Source organism: Convolutriloba macropyga, unplaced genomic scaffold (assembly GCF_964194025.1).
Source record: "Convolutriloba macropyga unplaced genomic scaffold, txConMacr16.3 SCAFFOLD_2487, whole genome shotgun sequence".
In the NCBI taxonomy this organism is placed as follows: domain Eukaryota; kingdom Metazoa; phylum Xenacoelomorpha; order Acoela; family Convolutidae; genus Convolutriloba; species Convolutriloba macropyga.
Genome location: NW_027452134.1, coordinates 13,615 through 34,037, shown reverse-complemented (window position 1 = coordinate 34,037; position 20,423 = coordinate 13,615). Strand labels below are relative to the sequence as shown.

Sequence of the window (20,423 nt, the reverse complement as noted above, 5' to 3'; positions counted from 1 at the left end):
GTTTCGTTAACTATGGCCATGCCTCACTGGTATCTTCTACTTGAAATCGAACTATCAAAACAAGTAAACATGAAGTACAATCTGACATCCAATGTTGACATTGTTTTGTATCATTGAAACGAAATATTGTTTGATTAAAACTTTTATTGTTTGATAAAAAAATTTTTATGGATCAAAAATCCAACATGATAAAAAGTTTCTAATGTATAAACCTAATGTAACCTCTGCATTCGATAAGTCTTAAACAGCTTTACTAAAAATTCAACTTGTCCATCGATGGCAGATACTTGACAAGGTCGTTTATAGGAACCAGAATGAACAGCAGAATGGGTCATAAGGCCCAAAAGTCAAACCGCTGATTATACCAGCTTGTTTTATTGATATACTACACATGGCTTGTCAGTCTGAACTGCTATTTCCAGTTCATCTGCGCTATAGTTGCACTTGCTCAGACCCGCCTAACAAAAATGTGACAGCTGCAAAATATATTAGTTAAATCATAAACGGTTAAAATTTTCCATATAGAACTAAAAAACATCCCAGGTTGAGGTGACATCCGGAAGTGACCTCTGATCAGACCATTCGCATCCGGAACCAAAACCCAGACCCTATAATTTTGGTCTGGGAATACACCGTGTGCGTTGGACTTGGTCTGGTCAGAGGTCACTTCCGGATGGGACCCGAACCTGGGATGCTATGCTTTTTACCATCCCATATCAATTTCGCAGACTCCGTATGCTCCTGGTTCAAAGTAGCACTCGTAGTCAGCTACCCAATCCTTATAAATGCTACATGTGCACCATTCTCCCAATCCATTGAAGTTGTTGGGCTCGCCTTCAGAGAAAAGATCGTAATTCATGTCAGCATTTTCGCAATTTTGAGACAACTGACTAACAAATGTGGCCACTTTTCCAGTTCCGTCACACTTGCGACCCCTGACGAAACCAAGCCAAACAAGATCATCATTCTCGTTGAAATTGTCCACGCTATATTTCAACCAACTACGCATTTTCTTCATTTCATCTCTGTTTTTTGGTTGAAACACTTTCACTTTAGTCCTCCTGAAGAAACCCAAGCAATTGTTTTAGATATATGAAATTAAACAGCGCCGCAGAAATTGTTCATAGAACACAATGTTATATTCACGAGTAATATGTATCATGAGCATGCTTTTAACAATCGTCACCCGGAACATAATTGTTCCGGCACGTAACATAATTTCCCTTTTTGAACAATTTTAATATTGTGGTTGGCCATGGCATCAGTTTTAATTTTTATATTATTGATTACAATATTCAGAGCTCTGAAAAAACTACGAAACTTACTACTCCACCGCGTGATCTTTTATGGGGTCATATAAATAAGTGCGCATCTTTTGGTCCCTAGTTCGGAAGGAAAAGCAGGGAGGTAAAACCCAACAAAATATTGAGGAAAAATTTCAAAATTCCTTTAGTTTGACTGGAGAGTTTTCCGATAATCTCCTGCTGCAGTTTTTTATTGGCTGCTTATTGATCTTATCAAGGAATAGCTCAGGTTCTTATTGTTCTTGACACGGCTTTAATACGGTACCTTAGAACTCATGTAACACTCTAACTTTTCTCGTGTGATCAAATAAAAAATCATATATCAACACAGGCACACGAGAAAAGTGCAATTGACGCATTTTTTTATAAAGTCACACAAATCTCTTTTTGGCCTTCAAGAGTTTTCATGTGATTCAAAGGAGTTTACGTGGAATTTCTCATGTAAAAGCACGGAATTTTTTGTGCCAGCCGGATTGAAAAATTGTGTAAGTTTTCTCTAACTTTTGCAAGCTTTTTTAACTGAAAAGCAACTAAAATTTCATGGGCGAAGTTTGGATAATAAATGGGGCTCAAACGAAAATTTTTGCGCTTTTTCGGGAGAAAATATAAAAACCGTGTGAATCACTTGAAAACTCGTAAGCACCAAACCAAGATATTCGTGTGATTTTGAACAAAAAATCACGTAATTTTCATTTTTTTTCGTTTACTTTTTTTTTATTTGAAAAATCGTGTGTTGATACATATTTTTTGTGATCTGGCATGGGAAATCAAGTGCAGCAAAATTTTCAAAAATGAATTCAAATAATGTGTTGGAGAAATCGAAGGAATTTACTCCTTTCATCGTATAATACACATATGTGACAAAAAAGAAAAACTGGGCAACTTTTTGCTGATATTTCTTCGGTGTTCTTACTCACTGCTTTTGTACGGGATTCAATCTATTAAGTGTTGCCAAGAAATATTCAAAACCTCATTAACAATAGAAAAAGTTCCCAAAACCAGGCAAGTTTAATCTACTGTGAATTCACCTGCGTTTCAACACTTAAGGCAGCCTAGGTTTTTATAACAAATATCACTTTAGTATTCATTTTATGCTTTTTCAAGAGAACAAGTCAAAAAAACAGCCCATATAAAATTTTTGTCTGAAATTTGATATTTTTCCTCATAAGCTGGTTCATGCCAAATTTTGTGTAATTTTTAATCAAATGATGAATATTATTGAAGTGCAATCACGTGAGTTGCATTTTCAACACACATAATTGTGATTTTTGATCACTCGAGAAAAAATTGTGTGATTTCACTGGAAAATGTTTTAGAGTGTTTGGGCTTATTGGTGTGCAGTAGTATAATTGACAATAATGAGTTCCTTTTCGAAGGCTAATATGGTGCCGTAATACTACGTTCTAATGTCTTAACAGTTCATCCCAGTGCGGGCAACTTGATAAAATCATCTTAATTAAGACCATTTTACGATTTTATAAATATATAATACGGCGTGTTGTTTTTAGTTTTAAGTGATTATGGTTACATGCCGACTCAGTCGGTAATCAACTTCTTGTCAATAAAATTATGAAAACTTTTAATACTGAAATGACCTTTGCGTATTCATACTAACGAGATTGTCACTGCTTCCAGAATGAGAAGAAAATCAATGTTTTAAAATCCCCAATAGACGAAAGTCCTAAATCGAAAAAAAAATCGATTTTCAATTGCAGGATATTTTCCTGTCAAACTTTAATTATCAATTACTGAGGTCGACACATTACGTTCAACTTAGTCCAAGTTTATAAATAATTTTGTTTACTGCTGCTGCTGCTGCTCATCAAGTGCAAACTAGAAACATACACGATCTCAAAATTTGAATTTGAATTAATTTTCGACTTCTAACGAATAAGTAAAACAACTCTCTCAATTAACGTATTTGAAAAAAAAAATAACTTGAAATAATTTGCCCGAAGGTAGTTAAATCGAAAATCATTTTAAAAAAATCATAAATTTGTTTCTAGTACGATTATTATTACCCCAAAATTTTATAATTTATTATTCGCTTTTGCTCCGTACCAAACGGATGCTAGAAGGCGTTTTGCTTGTTTAAGCGCAGTTTCAGAGTCTTTCAATTTCAATTGCAGTACTTCTATAAGTGCCTTCCAAAAATTTCTTCTAATTTTTCGCATGCAATGAGTAGCTGCATTTATCTCAATGAAAAAATTCTTCATCTGGAAACTCGAATCTGCTACAATTGGTCACCAAAAATACAAAAGGTGAAATCTTTGTAAATTGTAAGGAAAAAGCCAAGACCTATGAAAAAAATTGTTTTCTCTGTCTTTGCCAAGGAACTCTATCAGAAAAATTTTTCCAAAAATAAACAAAGTAAAAAACAAAATACGTTATGAATCATTATGACCAGATGATTCTTCTCACGCAACCTTATTTTTTTATGTTCTTGTCAATTATCGCAAAAGAGCTGGGCTGTGAAGAAATCAAATTCGAACGGAAATGCGCTTTTATTGGTTTTTCTGGTTTTCTGATTCAAACAAGTAAATTGTGTTGGTAACACAATTTCTTGAGAGTGTGTTACTGTTATCCGCATCTCATTGTAAAGCAATCTCTCTATTTTTCCATTTCTTAGAAAGGTTTTTTCGCTAAAGTGTTTTTTTTTTCTCAAAACATTAATTAAAAAATTTGAAAGCATAAAATTTAACAGTTCCAAAATGGAATCCATATTAGTATCCGTTCTGCAGTATCTTACTTCTTATTGTTTTGATTTTCCTCGATTGGCAGTTTTGCTGAAGCCGCCGTAGCCTTTAATGATCGTTCTTCTTTGCTATTCCGTGTATAAAAAGGTATTTGTACTGTAGTTTTACATACTGTTTCTACTTCTTTCAAAAGAACGTGGTTCTATGTTCTTTTCTTTTTGAAATAATACAGTTTTGAAGTGATGACATTTTCCAATCAAAAAATTTTTTGGAATAAAAAAAGCGAAACTGCTCTCATTCTTAACACCTAAGTATTTTACTCTCGTTTTTCTTCCAAGAATTCCTAGATACATGCCATTTTGTTTTTCAATAGACACAGTAACAGAAAACGATTTTTGCGAATGTTTGGATCCATATTAATTTCTGCTAGCAATTTCGATAACGCATTAGTCCCATGCATGTTTTGTTTTTCTTCAAAAATGCCAAACATTTGTATTTTCAGCAAGAAGCACAATAATATTTCCCTTCGGTAGTAAAAAAGTCATTTTTCCCAGCACAAAGTTATTTATTTAAAAGAAGATTGCAGAGCATCCAGCGCGTGTGCAAACAAACTGCTTTCTGTTAGTGAAGTATGAATAGTAGAGAATCTATTTCATTTGCCTTTGAAACCATATCTGCAACACTTGTCTATTAGTAACTGGTTATCAACTCTGCCAAAGGCTTCTGATAGGTCCAGCAGCCTTCATTGAGTCATCAGCTTGTTCACCAAATTTCCTTGCTGATTTGCACGCATATCGGTTAGGGCGTTTAATGATCGTTTGCTTAGAAAACATGTTTTTTTCGTTGCTGAGAGATTTCACTTTTAAAATAAAAGAAATCAATCTAAAATGTATGAGTTTCTTGATTGTATGAATTCAGAGCTAAATTATGAAATTAAGGAGAAACGTCTGTAGTTTGAGGGATTAATAATGCCTCAGTCCTTCATAATGGCTTTATTTTGCCATTTTTTGTTATTTGGATAAGTAAGATTCTTAGGATTCTCAATTCCTGCCAACAAGAGGCTTGCCACAGAACAAAATGTTTGAAATGGTTCGACATATTTTCTATCGTACAGTTACTTTAGTTCTTCTGAACAGTTTTCTTATTTTCTTTTTTTGCCTCAAACCTTATTTGCAGATATTTTTGAGATAGTCGTAAAAAACTTTTTCATGCCTTGATCTTAACTTCTTTGCAATCTTTTTTTCATATATTTTTTAATGCTTTCAGCATTATACCCTTAGTTTTAATAGCTGCTTTTAAACAAACAATTTTTTTTAACTCATGGTCGATCCATCATTTTTCGTGTTTTTTTCTAATCAATTTGTTTTATGAAACATATCCTCAAGGACACGTCCAATTATAAATGCATCTATACCATTGATTTTCGCGATATAGAGGCACGGATATTCTAGAAGGAAGTTGCGTTGATAGATTTTAATTTATCTTAATTAGCGTAGCATAGGTGCCCAAAGGACTTCCCATTGCGTCCTTGCACTGCTTCTGCTTATTTTTCTACTCACTCAAAATTCTCATACGGTTGAGTCTCTGAACGAATTTTACTTTGGTTAGCTCTTTTATGTTTTGGAGTATTTGAAACGAGAAGTTGATCTTTGATAAAATAATATCCAAAGTTATCTTCGTCTTAGGTTATATTCTTGTGGCTTCAGAAAATTTAGATTTACAGTGTAATTCTAGAGACTCAATCTTTGAAAGAAAATTTTTCAGTAGGCTTTTTCCCCCACATCTCAATTATGAAATCAGTGTATGAGAAACGTTTGCGCTTGGGTCCTACCGGAGTCAAATTCTCAAGAACGAATTGCTTAAAAGCGTTAATACTTTTAGATGTCTTGTATACGATTTTTTTTAAAAAAATTAAAATTTACAATTAGAAAATCTTGGTTCATAAACGATCAACGATCCTTGTTATCAGTTTAACCCATGAATCACCCATGCAATCAAAAAAGTTTCGTTTTTGGAAAAATTGTTTGAGGTAAAACTTCCTGTTCTGGGCAATCACATTTCACCCGCCACTGAGGTACAAATAGTATGACAATTCATTAAATTTGGGCTCCCCACTCATTGGGTGAGTCAAAAACTTATCAATATAGATTGTCCCCGCTCATGGATGACACACTGTTCAAGGCCGACTCGCCTCTTAACTTCTGCAACAAGGATTCAAAGATCTGCTCTCGTTTCATATGTGTCTATAATCTCGCATCCCTTGCAAGGAGCATGATTGCAGACCCCCGAATTGCTGTAACAGAGACTGATTGAGATAACCTACTGAAGGCTACCGACAACCCCACCGGCTGCAAATTTCTGTTATCAGCCAGAGTAGCGATTCGTTTGAGGGTCTTAAGAACTGTCTCTGAAAATCCTCCAAACGTTTCGAAAGCCAGAGGAATTAATTGAATTCCGTCTTCACAACAGTTCTGGGCGTACTGTTCGTACTTCCTGTCCTCAGCAGCTGACAGAGCAAAACCACTCTTCTCCGACGCATTAATAATGAGGCTTGACTGCAAGGGAGAACTGACAGTAACGTCTAAAGCTGGTGGTTGACCGGAATTCCATACAGGTAAGAAGATATCGCCCGGTCTGGAGTTATTGTCGGGTAGCAAACTTTTCTGTTCAGAGATGGGCCATTACATCAAGAGTCCCAAATTTACAAAAAGGACATTTTCTCTCGTTCTCGTACAATTTTACACCCAGACACCCAGTCGATATTTGAGAGCAACACGGAACTCATTGGATGATAGGTGTAGTCCCAGAGCTGGAATGGGGGCTGCGGATAACCAGGCACCAGACTGCGGTAGAGAAAGACATTGTAAGCGAGCTTTTTCTCTTATGGAAATTTGTTTTCCTAACAAGTTGTCAAAGGCTGAGTCATCAAGTTCCTCCTGAATTTTTCTTTGAGAGGCATATGTGGTCGCAGTTTTGCTCAATTCTTCAACTGCTTTTACAAATGAGGTGTCTTGAGTTGGATTATGGCCTGTAAATTTTTCTACAAAAACAGAGGATTGAAAAAAAGATCCAACGTATGCAGCCTGAACTTGATCTGCTGATCGTCTTTTTCCTACACCGGTTTTATTGATTGGAAGGCATGCTTGGTCCCAAGAGGTGTCTGACAACAAAACTCCAAGAATCCCTTCAAAGTTTGCACGCTGAGCCGAATCAAATTTTCGACGGATTTTATTTGATTCGAGGAGAATTGCATCGCAAAAAGTAGACCATTTTTGGAGCACCAAGGCAAAAACGCAAAATACCAAGAGCACATTGAAGACCGTTTAAATATGCTAAATTTTCTAGAAGTTCCTCTAATTTTTAACTCGTTTGAGTAAACAAGAGGAAACAAAAGCATCAGATCCTATAGCAGCTCCCAAAATTTCAATTCCATCTACACAGTTCCTCTTGATCAAACTGTCAATTTTTGACATGTTTTCGACTGACCATAGCCCGCACTTATCCTGCTTGAGTTCCAAACCAAATTTTTCTCCTGATTCCGAGAGAATTTTTAACGCTTTACAAAGTTCGATCTCGGTTCCTGCTATAATTCCGTCATCGAGATACCAGCAATGTTGCAAGAGATTCGGTATTTTGCTTTCGATTTCGTCAATAAGAGGCCCGATGGCCAATGAAAACAGAAGTGAAACCAGTGGATCACCTTGTTGCACTCCTGTCTGACTGTCAACAGTTGATTTATTGAAGAACAAATCACTATGTTTCGAGTAACAAAACGATGCAAATGAAATTATACTAGGCATCAAAACTTTTGTTGAGCCGAGGAGATGACTGCGCTTAACTGAATTAATTGCGTTTCTGAAGCATTTTTAAGTATGCCCCCACTTTTTACTCTCTTCATTCTTTCCAAGGTTATTTTTGTGGCAAACACTATGCTCTCGGCACCTCCCTTGACAGCAACTCCCAACTGCTTTGAACTAAACAACTCAACCGCCTCGCTGGCTGCTTATTTTGCAATGCACTTGGCAACAAGGCGCCGAATAACTTCATCCACAGCAATAGGTCTAATTCCGGTTTTGTTTTTATTCAATGCTGTTAATATAGCACTACAAAAAGCTGGAGCCACAAAACGTGGGAGCTTGCCCCTGCTGGCCAAGTTCACTAGTTTGGTTAGAGAATTCATTGCCCGCTTTGATTGATCTAAAATTGAACAATTGATTGCGTGGAGAAGATGCTCTGGGTACATTTTGGACGGCCCAGCTGCTGTAAATTCCGAACAAGACTGAAGCTGCAAAAGGACCTTTCCCTCATCGAATTGATAAGCTTCACAGCTATAGTCTTCCAACGGCTCAAGAGTTTCGTTTTCCTCTGGATGCTGTTTTCTGAGTTCAATGAGTGTTCTTTTGTTGTAGGGTGCTATTCCCTCCGATGATAAAATATTTGCCGCACGACCAAACTGTCCTTGAAGACAAACTGTTTTCGCTCGGGAGGCAAGTGCATCCATTGTGCTGTTACTTTTATTTTTTGCTTACTTCATTGAAGGGCAACTTCGTATCAAAGAGCAGCATACTCACCCGACCTCCGTCGCTCAAATCTATTCATCAGTGAGTTTTCCTGCTGCTGCTTATGTTTTTTACCCCCTCTGTTGGAAGCACGCAAAACACATTTAGCTGCGAAAAACTTCTTCCAGTTATCAACACAGTCAGGATTTGAGATGCAGTCCTCTATGATTGACGTAATAATCCCGGACCATGGCATTCGAAACTTCACGGGGATATAGCGGATCGTTGGAACACATTTATTGCAAATAGTTTTCAAATCTGGTAATTTGCTTGGATTGTCACTGGGGCCTGATGGGCCAATGCCCAGTGTTGCAGATTGAACCAACTCGTCTATGCGGGCATATAGATCTTTCGGTATCTTTTTCACTGTTGACAAAAGTTGGGTGAGTTGTGAATACGCCCAAATTGATTTTGAGCACACCCATTCATCGTAGTTTGGACCCCAATGCAAGTACCTCACCTTGGACCGGACCAAGTCGTGCTCCAAGATGGAGACTTTATATAGGTTATCTTTTCTGTCGGGATAAAAACGGATAGTTCCAACTGGAATCAGGAAACGAGATATGTCGTCGTTGATTGTCAGTTTGCTTATCTGCTGTGTTAAACCAGTTGAGGTGTCTGAAATAAGGTTTTCTACTGAACTGCTAGTGGTTTGTTCCTGTGAGTAACAGTAAAGTTTGGACGACCTTCCTTGGCCTCAACTCGATAGTCTGGATAATCTCCCTTCACACATCCACCCCACAATGTAATTTCGAAGAAAAAAAAGGAAGGGGTTTTATGATGGGTCCTAGAATTGTTCTACAAATTTTGAAATAGAGTTTTGAAAAATTTGATTCTATGCTGTTTTTTTTAATGTTTCGAGTCGTTAGATGATAACAAAGCAATACTTCCCCTCTTCTTCTTGGAGCCTTGCATAGTAAATTTCAGATAAAATTGTTGGTAAAAATATCCGAATTGGAAAGTTCTTTTAACCATGTTGAAGTAAACTCTTAAAAAGAAGGTTTAAGTTTTGTAGTTTCCATGTTCATCAGGATTTGCTCCCAGCGATCTGATGTTTTGTAAATGAAGGAGCATGTAAGTAACTTTCCTTTTGTTTGCGCGATGCAATCCGTGCTGTGTGTCGTTGAGTGGTTCGTTCTGATCTATTTTTCTGTTTTATTTTACTTGGTTGAGACCTGGAGAGAAACGAAACCTATTTTCAGCTTCAACGTACAGTCGCATCCACTAGAATAAAACTAAAGGAAGTCTGAAACTCTTAAGTTTTAAAGATATTTCTTTATTCCTCTATTTTCAGCATACAGTTTCTTTCACTGCACACAACACTAACAGCTCAATTGTAGCGGACAGTCGCTTTTGTTGAGTTTTTCAATGAATTTTGTTTTGCAGATTGTCAGGTTTCACAAAAGAAACCAAGGAACAGAAAATTTAGAGATTTTTCGGAATTTTTTCGATAGTTTTGATAGTTTTTGAGTTGTCTGTCAGATTTTACGGTTTTCACAAATAACAAAGTAGAATAAGTTTCTCTGATACGGAAAACCATTGCATCTTTTGATTCTAGTGGTGAATATTCTGCTTTTCCCGGGAAGATTGAGACAAAAGTTTTCACAAATCCCGCTGGGAAACTTATGTCATCACATTTTTTTCTGTCAGAATATGTCTCTCCGGATGTTCCCAGGAAAAAATTCGGCAAGAGGATAAGTTCTTTAGAAAATAAGCTTGACATGGTAAAAGACCTCTGTCGACTGGGAGATGACAATCTAACAGGTTACAAAAGAAGTGCACAGTGAAGAGAAATTACCATTACATCGCACAGGTGTACCCAAATCGTCACAATCAAATTTGTCCAATTACGTAATTAAATTTTGTATCGTAATGCCAATCCAGTATACAATTTCAATTTAAGCTATTCGGGATAAAAATCCGTAACAATTTTTACCTAAAGTTGTATGACTGATCTTAAAACAAGGTAAGATACAAAGTTTGGGAAACAAGTAGCAATGTATGGAGCCTACACTTGTAAATTAACCGAAATCTGCCATCGCAAAAAGAGCCAATTTGCCATTTAGATATACCTCTGCGGTGTTATAATGAGTTTTGTGTAACCCGAAAGACTAACAAATTAATACACATGTTGAGATCCAGACCCAAATTGATTTATGATCAGACCCAGTCGAGCGCACACCCGTGTGTTCTCAAACCGAAATTACAGGTTCTGGATGGACGTTCGAGCGCACTACAGTCTGGACCATGGTCTGGAGATGGTCTGATCAGAGGCTATTTTGGTCTGATAAGTCTGAGCCAAGGTCTGGAGATGGTCTGAAACAAATCATCAGACACGCAAGGAAACGCATAAGAGACGCACCATTCATAGTTTTCCTTTATTGCTGTCTGACAGTAGTTGAGAATCTCATAGAAGTTTTGGAAAGGTTTCTGAATTGGTCTGAAGCAGCGCTTTCTGAATGTCACCGAGCTGAGTCTATTGGTGTCTTCAGTTCCGGTGAAGCCTTCTGGACACCACCCTCCGTTCGTGGCTCCAAAAAGGAAATTAATAAAATCAATTGTATTACATATCAAAAAGTATCGCATACCCAGTACCTTACCTCCGGAGCAAATCAGTCCTAGACCACATTAAACTCTGAGAACCTCTCTTAGCTGGAACAGAGTCTGATTGCGTCACTTTCTACGCAACACAGAGTAATCTACTCTTGACAGTAGAGATCTCAGTTAAAAAAAGAAGAACATTGTTAATTTCCTCTGACACACATAAGAATAAAATGCAAATGGCAAAAGAGGCAAAATAAAGTTAAGAATATAACATTATGTTAAATTATAAAATAAGTAAATTATTTAACTAAAAATTTGACTGACATTAGTAAAAAAAATGGCCTAAAATGCGAGCATAAACAGTTCTTATAATTTTTTATGTACACCATGAAGATTAGGAATAAAAATTAAAATCTAATGCTCTCAATGTCATCTTTCATATCAGTTACTTTCAGTTCAAAAATTATTCTTTCAGTTCTTTTTTAAGGAAGCTTTCGATGTTGTTTTCAATCTAATATGAGAGGGCAGACTATTAGAATTTGGATAGGCTTGTGCAGTAAAGGGATCAGTTAAAAATTTATTTTTCTTTCTTATATCGAAGGTTATTTTTTGACCTGTCATGTTGTTTTATTCTCATGGTAGAGAGAGGTTCAAATTTATATGCTGGAAGATCGTTAAAGTAAGCGAAAAAAATATTTTGAGCAAGGTGATTTCAAGAGATAAGAGACTGCTAGTAATTTGTTGCGAAGTTTGAGATCTGTGGAACGATCTAATTTTCTCCAATTAAAAATGGTTTTTATTCCCCAAGTCAATTGTTTTTTTAAAGTTTTGAGTAATGACTTTTGCAACCCTTTCAAAATTAAGGCGGAATAATGTAGATGACCTAAATAAGAATTTCGTCTTCTCTGGTAAACTTTTATTGAGTGTATTCAAAACTTTTATTCCACAATCCATTCTCATTTTCAAGAAGAATCTTTTTCAATTCTCCGTCAAGTTTTAGTTTGCTATCAATAATTATGCGAAGATATCTCACTATTTGATTCTGCATTTTTAATTGTCGAAATTCAGAACTGTATTTGTTAACCTCTACCTGGTGCTGAATACAATATAATTTGTTTTTTGTTTGTTCAACACTAACTGGGACTTTGCAAGAAAATCAATAATTTTTGAGATGTTATGGTCAATTTTTTTGACGATATTTCATCAGTTTCGAATGTAAAAAAACGTATCGTCTGCATACTGGACGACCGTGCAATCCTTTTCTACAATCTTTACGAAATCGTTGACGTACTGGATAACACCTTTCATACACTACTGATGAAGTCATATTAAATTTTTTGGGGCTATCCAGATAGCAGATTGAAAAATTATTCTGCGAAAATGTCTAGATCAGAATCAATTTAGGGACCAAATGAGTTCCTCAATGGTAATTGGTTTCTGCCCTCTCAATTTTTTTTTAATCAGCTGTCAGTTTGATGCTTTGAGGCTCCCCGACACCCACCGGTTATTTTGGCAGATGATATCAAATTAAGGAGCGTAAATAAGTCAATCAATGAGATAGTAGTAGATCTCGATGCAATTGAAAACTGTGTAAAAGTAAACAATAAAACTAGATATAAGCAAGGTTGCTGCGCCTACTCTCTGAAGAGAAAGGAAAAATTTGGATCTGTAATTGGAGGAAAGCAAAAGTACAAATACGAAAAAAATGAGTTAGAAAATTGTGTACAAAAAATATTTCCGTTATTAACGCAACTTAAACGGAACCACTAAATTAAAATTTTATGAACTACTCAACGAATTCCTATCAAATAAGACCACAGCAATTAGATCCATATACCTTATACGTTAGCATTTACCTCTGAAAGCACGATTGATGCCATTCAAAGGCCTTGTCCTTCCTCATTTAACTTCTAGTTCTCTATTTTTCAGAGCTCGAATTTCTCTGCAGTGCAGCCAATTAATCGATAAATCAATTGGTGAATTAAAGTTTGCTAAATGGGAAATGTTTTAGAGACTTAGTAAAATCTGACATTTTGCCTGCAGAATTTTAATAAGCCAGATGAGTGTTTCAAACTTAGGAGTGATATTTCATCCTTGAAATTAGACGGAACTGAGAGTTTTTTCTACGTCTTTTGTCTTAGTAAGAAAAAACAACAGAACTGAACAGCTAATTCTCCTAAAGTCGAGCAGTCGATCACCACAAAAAGAAGCATCCCAATGTGGGATAAGCTACCGCATGAAGTCCGGACTGTCAGATCACGCTCACAGTTTAAACGCATGCTAGAACAGCATATTCTCTAACAATTCAAACTTGTACCGTTGGAAAAGAACGTCTTTACTTGTGTTTAGTAATTCACATTTTGCCTTACGTCAGCAAAAAACGTCAAATATAGACAAAAATCAAAAATTAATTTGTATTTTTTTAGGTAGAACGCGTGTCGAATCCAATAAAATCATAAGGAATTCATCACAAAAATTAGATTTTGTTTAATTTTGGCTTCTTGCGACGCCCATAAGTCATAGGTGACCTGTAGTTAATGAGACGTGCTAACAAAAAAAAATTGCAAAATCATTTTTTTTTATTTTTGAAATTGGTCTTAAAGTCGTTAAAGCCAACAGCTGTTTACTAAAATCTTAATACCAGACTTGTTATTATCCAGGAATTTTCATACTGCTAAAGAGACGAAACAAAAACACCAGTTGGATACAAAAGTTTTAAAAAACCAGTTAAGAGTGGTGTCGAAGCCGTTAAAGTCATATTTTATAACTTTAAAATTTTGATGTTTGATTGTGACTTATGTTGAACCAATAATGTGATATGTGAACTGTCAATAATGTGATAATGTGACAAAAGGAAAGAACTTGAAAAATTGACAAAATTTTAAAAAAATGTGAAATCTAACAGTATCAGTGCCAGGAAACCATGGATTAATGCGTAAAGCAGCAATGAAAAATGAATCCAGTAGAAAGAGGAAGCACTGTTTTTTTTGCTGAAACTAAACTTAAAAATGGCCAAATTAAGAGAAAAATAGTGGCAAAGCTCAATAAACAATTGTTTTTTTTTTAAAAAACAATTAATTTTAAAAGTCAAATTAACCTTCAGCTTTCGATCAAACAAAACAAGTTATACTAATTTAGGACTGCTTATGAAACTAATTAGAACTATCAACAGTGAATGTTGATTGGGATTGTTCTGTTCTTTAATTGGCATAAAAATTTCAATAAAAAATTTCACAAAATACCAACTTTCCGATATATATTTCCGATTTAATTACAATCCGATTTATATTTGGATTGTGATAATCCAAGATAAAAACTAGATAAAGAGCAAAACTAACCATGCTGTTGTTAATCGCTAAAAATCAATTATTTGTTACGAATGTTTTTGATATAGATAGTTTGATAGTTAAATTAAAAAATAAATGCTTCTTTTCTGATGATCATCGAGTAAAGTCAGGACAAAAACGATATCATTTTAATTCTGGAGCACTCTCAATGGAAGTGGAAGTAGGAATTGTCACGTTGGATTTTACAAGGAATGTGCTAGTGGTTTTTGGTTGTTTATTTCCGGCAAACCTAATCAAAGTGGACTAAAGGAGCTAATTTCGTGCACTTTTTGATGTTTAACCAAAATTTTAACAACAAAATAAAATCAAAGTAGTCAACAAAACTGTTTTGTCTTAAACACAAAAACAAGGCACTATTGTTATTAATTTTTTAAATATTTTTTTAGCAGATTTGAGCAATTGTTAGGAAAAAATTTCTGAAAAAATGAAAAAAGCAACGCAAATTGGTCTTATGTTCACAAAAGACCTCGATAACTGGCTCTAAAAAAGGAAATTCAAAAAAATATTTTTCTTTTTATTTTTTACGCTGCACATGCTTTTTAAAGATACCACTCATATCTATATAAGATGAACATATCGGTAGGCTAAAATTGACTGAACAAAGAACCCTTTTATGTATATAGTTCCTCCCCCCTCAAGAGGGGTCGGAACAAATATGGATTTTTCGTATGAATTTAAAAAACAGTTCCTATAGTAAGAGTCGTTTGAATTTTTCACCCCATTTATGTCACTTTCTCTTCACGAACTTTCTATGCCAATATTTAAGTAAAATTGCCCTCAAAACATGGGCAACTAATGCTGACGCGAAGAAAGTTTATCTCGTAAGATCTTTCTAGATGAATGGTTATCCTTCAGAAACCTTGCAAGTTCGTTTTCGTTGAGCTGCATTCCCATTGGTTCGTTTGTGTGATTTTTTCTTCATTTTACGCATTAAAAAAGCCGAGAAAGGGTTGAGCATTTCTTAGTGCTTTTTATGCGTTTGTTTATTTGAAAATTGACGAGCATGATAACAAACTCAATTTTTTTCCTCATGATACGTTTAGCTTCTACTTATAGTATAATGCCAGAAAAATTAGATTTTCAAAAATGTTAACTAAATCATTATGTTTTTTTATCATGCCATTCTGATGGTGCCCGTTCTGAACAAAAAGCTTGCTATGCAGTTTCTCATTTAGATATGACACTCAAAGCGGACGAGCTCAATGAAACAATTATATAATTTCTTTTTGATTTTTAGTGTGTTTCAAAATATTTGTCACAAAAATTGTGCATATTCTAGTTTTCAAGTTTTACATCAACAGAAACTGAATATGCACTGCTTTTGTTATATGTCGATTTACTCCAAATTGGTCGTGTCATGCTAGAATTCTGGGAATTGGGAGAAAATTAATCCTGTAAAAAATGTTGTAACGCGAATGCTTATCTTGTAAGGTTATACCAGAAGATCTTGTAAGAGGATGCATCCTGTTATAAGATATTTACATAATCTTAGACGATCTCACAAGATAACCACTCCCAGATTACTTGGTTGTTTACATCATTTCATTTGAAAAAAAATGTCAAAAAAACGTTTCTTCTAAAAATACGGACAGAGGTTCCTTGATGGAGCAAAAATCCATATAATGCAGCAAACATATTTATATAATTGAGGTAATAAAATCGCAAAAAAACTTATTGATTTTGTTTTCTGTTTCTGATCATCTTTTGGTAACAGTTTACTACCCGGATAACAACCTAACACTAGGTTCAGTTTTATAGTTCCGACCCAACTATATACTCAAACGGGTTTTTTATTGTTTAGTCAATTTTGGCCGATCGATATAATCATAGTACAGAAATGTGGGTGGTATCATTAAAAAACCCGAGCCACGCAGAATTCGAAAATAAAAAGATTTTTCTGAATTTCGTTTTTTTTTTCGAAGAGTTAACGAGGTTTAAAATTTTAAGTGAATACGTGATATTTGCATGATTTTGTTCACATTCAGTGTAATTTTCGTTCAAATTTAGATCTTTTCTTTAAAAATTATTAATTCAAAATTACATTTAACGCTACATTTAACAATTTTGTGTTATCAATAAACAAAAGACGATAAAAAAGGCAAGTTCTGGTCTCTTAGGAAACATTACTATAAAAAAATGCGAATTCAATCTAAGAGCTATAGTTTTTGAAAAACTTCCTGTTTATTGTCTTTTAATCACTTTGAGACAAGTCATATTTCACATCAAGGTTCCCTAAATGGCAAACGTAATTTATAGTCAAATGATGACCAAGGATTAAAAATCCGTTATCAAGGATTCAATTTTTTGAATTAAACTCAGAGTTTTTGAATTTTTTAATTAATTTTTGATTTTCTTGTATAGTTATTTGAGTGGACATCTAATGGCTGTTAAGTCTATAAAAAAGTTTTCATAATTTTTTTTTGAACATTGACCGATCTAAATTTTTTTTTTTCGAATGGTAAGTTAGTCTCATTAATTACAGAACCCACTTCCTTTCAACTGCAATTAAAAAACTCTGGTTGGCGGTTTTATCTGCTAACTATTGGTTTTATAACTTCGATTCATTGAGTTTGAATAATTTTAAAAAGAAAAAATTGGATTTTTTATCATAATTTTGGTTCTTTTTGAAATCTTATCACCTAATCATAATATTGATGGTTCCCATTGACTTAGAGAAAACGTCCGATGCACCGTAGATAAAGTCTTTAGAGAAAAGTTTATGGTTTAAATGACTTTGACGCCTTCTTCTTGATACCACTTTTCTGCTGAAATTTTTGATTTTTGCCAGTTTTTGTCGTTGTTTTCACAGTCATAATACTTCATGTGATCTCTTACTAATAACTTATGAAGAACAAACATCTTTGTCTTCCTAACGAGGCGTAGCTTAGGGTAATCATTGTCTTCCGGTGACAGCTATTGAATTTAATGCAATTGCTGTTAGGACTTAAAAACATTTTTTTGAAAATTTTGAAACATTAACCGATCTTAAAGTTATTTTCGCGAACTGTCAGTCAGTCTCAGCAAACTCAAGGCCAATTTCTTTCCTATTGCAAACAAGATTAATCTGATTTGCGATTTTATCTTCTAACTATTGGTTTGATTCCCGTTTGACTTCGAAGCCACGGGTTTTCATAAATTTTTAAAAATTTTTGGATACTTTTTCGTATTTTTGTTTCTTTTTGAAATCTTATCACGTTATCCTAATATTTTTAGTTCCTGTCGGCTTGGAGAAGACGTTCAATGGATGGTAGATAAAGTTTTCATTGAAAAATTTATGGTTTAAAGGGCTTCGACACTTTCTTCTCCCAAGTTTTCTTTGTGAAACTTTGGATTTTACCTGTGTTTGTTGTTGTTCTCATAATCATAAGGCTTATTGTGATTTCCTATTGATAATTTATGGATGAAAAACATCCTTGTCTTCTCATCGAGGCACAACTTAGCGTATCCATTGACGTCCAGTGAAAGCTTTTGAGTTTAATGGCGTTGATACTATGGGTTCTCTCAAAATTTTAGAGGTTCTAATATAGTTGTTCACACCTTTGAAGTCTTATTTTTACAAAAGAAGAATTCTAATGCTGTTAAAAATGTAATATTATAATTGTAAATAGGATATAAAAATGAAAAAAGGTTTTACAAAAAGTCTTTATTAATGGCTTCGACACTTTTCTCGAACGTTTTTTTATTTTGCTGCTTTTGCCAATTTTTTTATATTCCATGTAGCCGTAAAAAACTGACAGGTCTTATAAGCTTCTAATGGAGGATTTAATGAACAATGTTACTCAAACACTCATTTATAGCGACTAGTCTCAAAGTTTAAGATATTCGTTTTCAAAGATTTTTTAAACTTTTCAGTTTTCGTTCTTTTTGTCAACTTTTAACTTGATCTCAACTTTGTGAGTTCTCATCTAAGTCCCAGTGATTCAAATTTTATATTTTCTTATTGCAATTTTGCCCTAGTTGATGTTTTTCTTGCACAATATGCGTTGTTCAAAAAAGTTTTCTGAGTGGTCAATTTTTGTGTTTAAATTTCTCTTCTTTTAGCACATTCGCGTGATAACAGATCCCAATAATTTTCAAATATGGCCCGATTGAACATTATTAAATTTTTGTTTTATACTTAGTTTATTAGTTTTCAATAACAATTGAAACAAAAATGTCTAATATTCAGATAAAATCTAATGATTGCAATGGCTTCAATAATCTGCCTTTTCGCATTTCGTTTGTATTTTTTGTTTTTCTGCATCTTTATTCCCTTTCTGTGACTTAGTATAACCAAAAACAGGTCCCATTGGTTTCGCAATGACTTTTAGTATACTTAAAAAGAAAGTTTTTGTTAAAAGGTAATGATTTTTGAGATATTTTAAATTATTTGGTTGAAAAGAAGGTTGATTGTTTTGGCTGATTGTTTTTTTGAATTTTGGCTAATTATTTATCTCTTTGTCGAATTATTACTTAGTCTCATTAAGGAAAGTTCCCATATGCTGTGTAGTTAGGAAGAAGTATCTGTGTGTGTGTGGTTAAGATGTCATCCGATTGCCTTTTGACGTTGTTACTAGGTACTTTTAAATTTAAATGGTGAGTTTTTACCCTGACTTTGAAGCTTTCGTTTCTGCATAATTTATTGTTTGCTTTTTTCTCGTAGTCCTTTCAAGGGCATTTGTGGTTTGGTTGTGTAACGATTTTGTCCCACTCAAACATCTACTTTTGATTATCTCTTCATTTGGTTGACAAATAAGTCAAAATTAGAGATGAGCTCGGGTCGGAACATCATGTGCCACCGCACATTAACGAGCATCCTTGTTATTATAAGATTTGAAATCGACAGTTTGTTTGTAATTCATTAGATGAGGGATACCTTACCAATGAAAGCCGATATTGCAATGAGCATAAAAGATAAAATTGTCACAGACATTCGTATCTCTTCTTTTAGTTTTATTTGTTAGTTATGTGTAACACTGTTCCAAGATGAAGATAAGCGTTTGTACCGCTAAAAAATTTTATTCGCTAATGAAACTCTCTTTAAAAAAATATTTGGAGGTCAACTACTGAAAAGAAATGGTTCATTTTTCATCTGAGCGACTTCAAAAGAAATGAGTCAAACACGTGATTTTTATTTTGCATTGTCTGGTTGGCGCCTCCAAAGATAAAAAGAGTCTTTATGTAGCCTAAAAAAGAAATAAGCAATAAAAAATTCAATTTTATCGAAACAAAGAATGAAATTTAGAAAGAGAGAAAATGTATTTTTGCCGGCTACCCTGACTGATTTTGTTTCCCATCAAAAACAAATTCAAAAGCAAATGAATTCTTCAGCTGAATGTGAATAAATAATGTCAGCAACACTAGAGTAGCGCTAAATGTTTAAACAAGAAGGGATTTCAATCTTAATTTATCAGCCGTTTATCAACTTCTTGTATCCCGGGTCGAGGTGTCACCGCCATTCAACGCAAAGTTATGTAAAATAAGCGGTGAATGTGGAAAAATTAAGGTAAGCGGTGAAAGCGGTGAAATAACATAAATCAGTCGGTGAATGCGGTGAAAAAGAAACATTATCGCCTGGTAGTGGTAAAATTACATAATTTCACCGCTGAATTTGACGGTGAAATTACATAAATTCACCGCTTTGAAAAAAGATTTAAAACTGTGTGAGAGCAGCAGTGAATGCGGTGAAATTACACAAATTCGCCGCTCAATTTAGTGGTGAAATCACATAAATTCACCGCTGAGAAAAGGCTTCGAATTTTCTATTATTATGATACTTTTTTAACTTTTTAAGAAAATTTACCGACGAGTAATCATACATCTTTTTGAAATTTTTTAAGCAGTAAATTTATGTAATTTCACCACTAGAGTAAGCCGTGAACTTGCAAAATTCACTGCATTTCACCGCTAACCTTGCAAAAGTCCAAAACGTCTGTTTTACAAAAAAAAGTACAGTGATTTTGATTTAAATTCAAAACAAATATGCTAGAATTA

At 34.4% G+C, this 20,423-nt stretch overlaps 1 protein-coding gene across 1 annotated transcript; it reads right to left on the bottom strand.

Annotated features, from left to right (window-relative positions):
* Positions 1-667: 667 nt before the first annotated feature.
* LOC142357233 (uncharacterized) lies at positions 668-19,476 on the bottom strand. Its single transcript, XM_075408891.1, has 3 exons — positions 19,311-19,476; positions 10,922-11,090; positions 668-1,061 (listed from the first exon to the last, which is right to left on the bottom strand). The coding sequence occupies exons 1-3, from the start codon at positions 19,360-19,362 to the stop codon at positions 704-706; spliced, it is 579 nt and encodes a 192-aa protein (XP_075265006.1). The 5' UTR covers positions 19,363-19,476; the 3' UTR covers positions 668-703.
* Positions 19,477-20,423: the final 947 nt, after the last annotated feature.

Coding starts and splice junctions, on each gene's coding strand:
- LOC142357233 (XM_075408891.1), bottom strand. CDS start 19,362: ATGTCTGTGACAATTTTATCTTTTATGCTCATTGCAATATCGGCTTTC. Junction 11,091..19,310: donor TGCAATATCGGCTTTCATTG/GTAAGGTATCCC, acceptor TCCTTTTTGGAG/CCACGAACGGAGGGTGGTGT. Junction 1,062..10,921: donor ATAAAGGAAAACTATGAATG/GTGCGTCTCTTA, acceptor GGGTTTCTTCAG/GAGGACTAAAGTGAAAGTGT.